Source organism: Convolutriloba macropyga, chromosome 8, assembly GCF_964194025.1.
Source record: "Convolutriloba macropyga chromosome 8, txConMacr16.3, whole genome shotgun sequence".
NCBI lineage: Eukaryota > Metazoa > Xenacoelomorpha > Acoela > Convolutidae > Convolutriloba > Convolutriloba macropyga.
Genome location: NC_134475.1, coordinates 14,233,897 through 14,242,470, shown reverse-complemented (window position 1 = coordinate 14,242,470; position 8,574 = coordinate 14,233,897). Strand labels below are relative to the sequence as shown.

The 8,574-nt window shown below is 35.7% G+C and overlaps 1 protein-coding gene across 2 annotated transcripts; it reads right to left on the bottom strand.

Annotated features, from left to right (window-relative positions):
* Positions 1-544: 544 nt before the first annotated feature.
* On the bottom strand, positions 545-8,368 carry LOC142344495 (uncharacterized). Of its 2 annotated transcripts, none has more exons than XM_075396169.1 (2): positions 8,171-8,368; positions 545-3,128 (listed from the first exon to the last, which is right to left on the bottom strand). In XM_075396169.1, exon 2 carries the CDS (start codon positions 3,116-3,118, stop codon positions 1,886-1,888), a length of 1,233 nt encoding a protein of 410 aa, XP_075252284.1. In that variant the 5' UTR covers positions 3,119-3,128; positions 8,171-8,368; the 3' UTR covers positions 545-1,885. The 2 variants fall into 2 exon arrangements, with proteins under 2 accessions (XP_075252284.1, XP_075252283.1); XM_075396168.1 differs by lacking the exon at positions 8,171-8,368 and adding an exon at positions 3,580-3,769.
* Positions 8,369-8,574: the final 206 nt, after the last annotated feature.

Below are 8,574 nucleotides of genomic sequence, written 5' to 3'. Positions count from 1 at the left end.
GAAATGCCATAACGAAGCCTCACGTGTATTTTTTCAGCAATGACCGATTTCAATTTTGCGTGTAATGATTTTCGATTCTGTTGAAGTCTTAAACTCCAGGCCTTCGCTTTTTTATCTTAGCTATCAGGTTCGAACGTGAAAAATTTTTAACGCTCGTACACGTACATTTTTTCTGGCATGCATCTAAAATTTAATTAGCTCACAGACAGAACACAATTTAAATGTGCACATGTACATAACGTGCTTTGATACCATCTTTGCATTAGCGTGATAACAATTAGAGCCTTAAGTAATTACGTCATTCTATTAACGTAAACACACTTCAGCTTGTCTTCAAAAGTCCTCAGTAACATTCAGCGCCGTTTGATGTCGTTTCGTGGCGGCGCATCGTCACTTACTTAATTTTTAGTCCCCGAAGCACTGTGGGCAACATCGAAAACATGTGAAATCTCATAGAACAGTCGGTGACCGAAGTCTTAGTTTTAATGACATCTAGTAGATATACTTGTGCTTCACAGTTTCGAACTAGTTTTTAGAAAAAAAATTGGAAAAATTGAAAAATTAATTTCAATTTTTGGAATTGCAGCACAGTTTTTGCACACAGGCGTTTGTTTTCATTGAAAGTATTGAATTGAGTAGAAGACGAAAAAGAAAGAAGTTAATAGCACCACGGTATATTTAGGGTTGTTGTTTGTTGTTCTAGAAGGGTTCGGGGGTTGTGTTTTTGTTGTTTAAACTACAGCTAAAATTACAGCATTAATTACATTAAAATTTTCACTACATGATATATATGCACGCATAGGTATTGTATTAGATATTTTTTTCTTTATTAACTCTTGGCCCAGTATCAAAATATAATTTGATATACACGGCACAAAGTCAAAAATTTAGTCAATTTGAATAAATTGCTCTGATGGGAAGGAATTGCGTTAGATAGTTTGCTCTGATTGAGGTCAATTCGATATAAACATAAATTTAAATTTCATCTACTCAAAACTAAAAGCACTGAAACTTTGAGTTTATCCACCATTTAGAGAAGCGCACACGTTCGATCTTGTCTGAACTTACAGTATAACTTGACTAGCTGTGAGAAATTTAAATAGAGTTGAGGGTATATTTAACATTCAAATACAACTACTGCCTGGATTGTTCAATGAATATCATGTGGTAATAATCTTAAAATAGCACACTTCATAAACATACACTTTAAGCCCTTCAAACACTCCACAACGTTTCTCTCTGGAAATAAAACTTTGAAAATTCAACACGAAAATTAAACACTAAACATTTGGCTGACCAGTTTCAGCCAGCTAGCAGATCAAATGTAACAATTTCAAACTACAATGGTTTAATAATCAACTAGGTCTGAGGAATTTGCACTAGCAGAGCAGATAAACTGTTCTCGTAAGCTCATAAGCACAGAATTCAAAGTCAACTTATTTCAGTTCCAATATGTCTTTCTTGCCCTTCTCCCCCTCCAAGCTGCTTTGAGTAAACAAGCTAGGCAAATCCAATAACGGACTTTTTGATAACGCATTTACTTGCTCTGCAAGTTGCAGTCTTTCATGAACATAAAATCGCAGCATACTAACTAAATTAAAACAAAATCTCAATTTTAGCTCTGTTTAGGTGTTTTACAGAGCGGTGCATTAAAACACTAAAGCTACATGAAATAAATTAAACTAAAATCAATTATTTTTGGGCGCATCTAAAACTTCTAATCGGCTGAACATCAGAACTCAGCTTTGCATCTTTCACATTCCATCAGCTATTTGCAAGCTTTAAAGCGTTCCAGAAAGCAATCGCCAGAGAACTGGAATCAACACAAAGCATAGAAAGCGCATTTTAAGGTAAAGGTAGGTAGGTACTTAGAGTATTTTGGAAATTAGTTGATAAGAAAAACAGATAGAAGTTGTCTTTTGTCATGGCTCTTCTCAGAATCCATTTCGTGAGCAGGCGCGCAGTTCCAAGGGCTCCAGGATGAAACAAGATGCTGGTAGTAGGGCTTCGAAGCTCTCGCTGTCGCGTGATTTGAGAATACGAACCACAACGGAACTTTGGAGTACTTCTGCGTCTTTCGTTTCTTCTTCATCGGAGGACCACTATCGTCGACGTCTGAAGACTGGATCCCCTTTTCACTTTGCACCACTTCGCTTTTGGTTTCGCTGCCAGCAGCCAGAGACACTTCAACTTCTACTGAGGTGATTGGTTCCTCTTGTATTGGAGCTAGTTTGTTTGCCGAGGCAAGAGCTAAAATTCTTGACTTCGACGCCATGAGAGCTTGACCAGTTCGTTGACTGATTTTGAATATATACTTCTTCAAGACTCCTAATTTCCTACTTTTTGGAGGTTTACCAGACTCTAGGTAACTTTCGTATGCTGCCCTTATTTTGTCAGACGCTTCTCGAAAATCCTCATTTTCTACATTGAAACTAAGTTCGTGATTTATCTTGACCAAATGCTCGCTCTTCAAGAAAATGGCAAAAATTGCAACTAAAAGCATTTTTGGAGCTATGACGACCAAATCGTGACAGCACAAACAAGTAGCGTAAAAATCGATCACGGCTCCAAAACATCCGATGTTGAGGCTTTCGTTGATAACTAAGAATACATCATATAATGTGGGATAGCCGCTTTCCATGTCCAAGAAAAGCTTCTTAGCAATTACACCTGACATTCGCACAACATCAGAATATGTGCATCGACTTTCGCTGGCAGAAATAAAACGATTGATATCGGAAGCACCGGGCGGCCCAAAGTCAGCTCCACTTGAATTTGATTGTTCAAGTTGTAGTGCTAAGTAAATGCAACTGAGACTGATACAATTCAGAAACTTGGGTCTAACTTTAATAACTGATAAAAATCGGTCGAAGATCCCAACTGACTGACTGAATACTTGGACTGAGAGCTGAAATATTTTACAAAGTGCGAGCATATCGAGAACTGCCGAGTCCCGTTGGTTTTGACATACAAAAATAGGAGCGGTATCGCTATCATCTTCTAGGGCGTCTTGGTGATATGGTTCTACGGTCCGCAACAAGTTGAGATCTCCAGCTTGTTCTTGGCACTGGTAAAGAAGGTTCTCTATTTGTTTTCCGTTGAGTTCCTTCCATCCCATACCAATTAACCTGAAATTGAAAGGGTTAAATGTTAGAACTTTTAAGTATAATTTCCTCTCAGAAAGCATATTGTTGTATTGTTGCATAAGTTTATTAAACATCACGTGTTAAAAACTCCAAGTTTCCATTTTCAGGTTTCTATATAACACAGCGTATAACTCAAGTTACAGATAAACATTGAACGTTTCATCAACCAAGCCAGACAATCAAAAATATAGTTAACCTATTAAAGGAAAGCTTAAAGTAGGAAAGCTACTGCAAAGCAAACTTCAATTAATCAGAGCTTCAAAATTATTCGCACTTTACTTTTTATTCAAAAACACGGTGTTAAGCACTGTTAGTCGGAAGTTAGTGCCCAAGCCAACCTCAGTGCACCGAAAAAATGAATATATATCGCCTCGACTAAATTGTGGAACTATTGAATTTGTACTTTTCTTAATTCGTACAAAAAGCCGCTTACCGTCAGGAGCCAAATTCGGTTGAAGATGTTCTAAGCTTTGGAAGCCTCTAAGGTTTTAAAATTTTGCCACAAATGGACAAAATTGTGGCTACAGCTAACAACAGAATTCTACCATTAATAAAAACCAAATATTCAGAAAAATTGAGGTTTTACTATTTTCTTCAATGCAAGAAAATGAAAATCAGATTTATTCTCGAACGCTATTGGCTGAGATTATGTGCTGATATACTGTTATACAGCGGTCAAATTTTAATTGTTGCTCTAATAAATGAAAGCTATGCTAATGAGAATAATTTGCCCGAGAAAGATAGTCCTACTGCCTGATAAGTTATGGTAAAAAATTGGAGAAAATTCAAATTTTAACTTTAAAATCACTTTAATTTTAACTGATAAAAAAATTTCGAAGAGTAACAACTTTATAGTTTTGCATGACCGAACTGAAAAATTGCCAGGTAAAAAATGGTTATGGTCGGCACATAACCACAAACATTGGGTGCAAATTTGTCAAAGAAAACTTCTCTGAATGCAATCCTTTCCCTTGGCGGTTACTATGTGACTGTTCAATTGTAGAAACGACTGGACATTATTTGATAAACAGCGAGGAAGAAATGCCACCAACAGCATCTTTTGAAAATCCTCAACAAAACAAATTCGGGTTATACCCAGGACGTCGGTGAGGGGGGGGGGGGGGGGGGGGGCTCTATGGGTGACCTCCTAGAATTTGTTTTCTACAAATAGAGCCTCGACTCAGCATAGCTTGACAAAGATTTGTCAGCCTTCGCAAACCAAACAGATGTTCGCGGTCTCATCTTTTTTCTTTGGAAGTTTCCATAATTGCGTGGAGTTTCATTTCTCTGCTTGGAATTTCAATCCTACCAGAAAAGTTAGTTAGAGCAGAATTGGTCTTGGGGAAAAACAAATATGTTCTAAAAATATCCGACGTTACTACTTTTTTCATTTCTCAAAAAATCTGACGTTACTACTTTGTTCATTTCATTTCGATGAACAATTTTGCAAATACAAGACAGATAGAAAGCTTAAGCGTTATTCATGGTAAAAGAACTAAAAAACCTCTATAATGCGAAACATCCTGAATTTAGAATAGCTTTTGATCTTTTCCGCTTGTGCCCCCGGTACGTTATACGCCCCCAGTTGCAGAGCACGTGCCGTTACAATAGTAAATCATTATGTAAAAATATGGCACATGCGTCTGGGGGGGCGCAAATAATATGCGCCCACTAAGCTGGGAGGGGGGGGGGGGGGGGGGCATAAACGGCAAAGATCTGCTTTTTTATGTCCATGTGAACACATGCGGTATCTTTTTAGAGCTGTCTGTGAGTAGATTAGAAGCCCAAAAAATATCAAAAGTCTTCTTTTGAAAAACAGTCTGCTGTTTGCAGTTTTTGCCCTGATTTTGTTAAAATGCATTTTCGTTTAAGGTTAATTTTGTCAACGAATTTTTTTCAATGGTTTCATTTCCTGGTTAATTAATTCAATTTCCTGACGAAGTTTCTTCCTTAACATCTATTGAGAAGGTTTTTCGTTGTTTGATAACTTTATTCCAAAATTTTTAGTATTTATCTTCTACTTTGTGTTTGTGTTATGACAACTGGTAGTAAGATGAGGCGCATCTGTAAAAAGAATCAATTTGCACGTTGTTTGTTTGTTCATTCTTTTTCAATGCAGTTTTGTATGTCGGGCTCTTTGTGTCTCATCCTTTTTGTCCATTTTCCTCTAGAGTTTAATCAAATTGCATACAGTTGTGTAAAGTTATGCTTTCATGGATATTTAAGGGCCGGGAAACAAAGTTGATTGAAACCCTTTGTTGACGCCATGATTGCAGTTTTTGGCATCAAATTTCTGTCCCAATTTGCTTTTTTCCAGAGCTCAAGGAACCAAAATTTCGAGCTCAAGGAACCGAAATTTCTGTCATGGACTTAGTTGCTTGTGCACTGACAGCGGAACCATTTCTTAATTTTTATACACAGAACAACAAACAAGTAGGTTGAAAAAATAATAAGACCTGGATAACCAGTTTTTTTTTATGATGAAGACTGATAAAGCTGATTTTAATTAAATTATTGGCACAAGACACTATCGAATATCTATCTTTTCTAATCAATTATTCGTTCGAAGATGGTGGATTTCCTGAGCAATCAGCCAGAGCAAAAGTTTTTTTCTTCAGAAATCTGGATCGAATTTGGATGAAAATAACCACAGTCCAACTTCACTACATATCGTATGGAGCAAAATTTTTGAAAGAGCCTGGTTTAACCGCATTTCTTTTTACTTTGAACACTTTTTCTCTTTTCTATAAAAAGCTGTTTGGTTTTTGCAACAAGCACAGCATAGTTGTTGAACTCACTGGAAACGAGATACCAATTCAATAATAGTACTGTGTAGACTTTTTTCTTAGATCTGAAGAACACTTTTGCGACAATTGATCATAGTTTGAGGCTTCCGAGGTTAGTGCGCTATGCAATTAGAGGAAGTGCTTTAAATTGAATTGAATCTTATCTTCAAAACAGAATACAAATTGTGCATTTAAATAGTGTATTCTTAAACTGGGAACAATTAAAGTTTGGTGTTTCTCAAAGATCATTCCTCGGTCCCCACTGTTTGCTCTATATAATTTATTTACTTTTAGCCTGCAAAAGCTCGATATTATTTTCTTTGGTGACGACACCATTTTTTTGCCGGAGACGTGCAAACGACTGAGGTCAAACCAGATTTGATTAAGATTTCATAGGCGTCTAAGCTCCAATAGATTGGTTGTTAATGTAAGTAAAATAGTGCAGTGAACGTCAAAGCCACTAACGTGTTGAGCGAAGATACATCTTTTGTTTCAAATTCCTCGACAATAAGAAACAGCCAGTTTGTGATTACCTCAGGTTTTCTACTGAGTCAATTTTTTTTTATTTCTGAGCCACATCAAAGAAATATGTAAAATATCGAGCAAGCATTGTGGTATAGTTGGAAAATTGAAGACATTTTGTGCCATTTAATACAATATTAGTATTCTAATGTCAAACTTGTTATTCATTATGGAATTTTATGGAATGGCTGCTGTAGCTACTCAGCATGTCTTCTTATATATATTCTGCAAAAGAAAAGATATTATATTTTATTCATTTTAGAAAAATAAATGACGCTTTTGAAAACAATTTTCATGAAAACTTTATGAGTTTACGATATCCATTCCTAGGGGTTATTAAAATTCGTCTTAAAGTCACTCAGCAATTTTGACTGTAAGAGTTTTTACAATGAACTCGTTGATCTTTCCACCACAGAGAAAACAATGCAGATATCAGCTGAAATACTGAATTTAGCACTATGCAAAAGAAGTTAGAACGTTTTCAATCAAGTATCGCTGCATTAGACTTAAGATTAAATTGAAATTCATTTAACCCAGAGTTTTTATAGATTTGACAGCCAAAGAAGTTTCAAGTTTCTGTCATATATTAAAAGATTCTTACTTGGACGGTAATCGCGAATTGGCAGGGTTTATGTATGAAGCCTAGTTGTCGTTTATTTTATGAATATTATTATCATAATCTGCGATAAATATTCAGTTTTTCCTTACCGAATAATATTACGAAACTGAGATATTTCGATGAAATTGTTCCGACTCGAGGGCAGTTCGAAAAGAAGTTGTGAATATCCTCGTTGACTGTCGCCTTCTTCGCCATGTTTTTATAATGTTCATAATCCGATTTTCTGCCTATTTGAAGAAAATAATTCTGGCTTTCTTTTTCTTTTTTACTTAAAAACCATAACTTTGACTAATCGACAGGTCGGGAGCATAAACTTCCATGGACTTGCCTAACTTTCGTTATTACTACTAGATAGGAAAGGCCCGCACCACCCTTATGACCTTTGTCTCTTTTGTAATTTACCGGTAAACCGCAATGTCTCACGAAATATATCTCTAAATGCGCTAATGCTTGGGAAAGCCATTTTTTCGCAATTAGAAATATTTTGAAAAAAAGTTTTGCGCAGAAAATTAGGGCGTCATCCTATTCGTCTGTAATAAAAACAGGCGAGTGACAATTATTGCTGCAATTAAAAAAGTCATAGCTGAAAAATGCTAAACTGGACTTTCAATTGAAATTCAAATTAAGCAAGCTCCTTTTATCTATATTTTTCCCTATACAAATTCTATTGAAACGTTTGCAAACGGTTGCCTTTTTGTAAATAAAACATTGCGTTCTTTAGCTTACTAAATGTTGATTGCTGATATAGTCGTTGACTAATATAAGTTGAATGTTCAAGTTGTATATTTTTTTGAGTATTTTTGCAGTCCGATTGATTTTATTTATCATGTTTTCTTGCAGACTTCGTTGTCATACCGGATCAGTTATCTGCTAAGACTCCGGCAACTGATCACAAATCTGATCACAAATGATTTACCATCAGTCGCATAATATATCCCCCTTCTCCCAGGAGTTTTAGCAGATAATTTTCGCTACTTCAGTACCGGCAATTTAGTAAAGTGTCTAATATTGTATTTCTTACTCTTTCCACCATTCATTGACCACACTTGGGTCAAATTGAAAGCAGAAGTATTGTAAAACAGAGCAAATGTTTTTACCTGTATTTTGTCTTCGAAATTCGAAGTAATTTGGAATTCGGTTAAAAGTTGAGTTATGCAGGTTTTTATCGTACTAAAGATTTGATCCAAGTCAAATGTTAGGTGTAAAATTATATTCGCTGTTTGATAGCAAAATAACTGAAAATTTGTCAAACTTCTTAAATGATCATAGTTTATATTTATCCCCTTTACCTTTATATTTCTTTCTCTCTGACTTTTATAGCCGAACAGCTGATGCAATGTTTTAAAAGTTTGAATAATTTTCTTATTCGGCCGTTTTTCTTTCCCATACAAGGCCAGATTTTAATCATGACGTGGAATCGGCAATGCTCCAAATTAACCTGATGTAATTATTACGTCATCGTTTGCCTCTCTTTTCATATGAGCAAAAATCAACGAAAATA

What these genes read in the sequence shown, in the direction of transcription:
- LOC142344495 (XM_075396169.1), bottom strand. Translation starts at nt 3,118, where the DNA reads ATGGGATGGAAGGAACTCAACGGAAAACAAATAGAGAACCTTCTTTAC.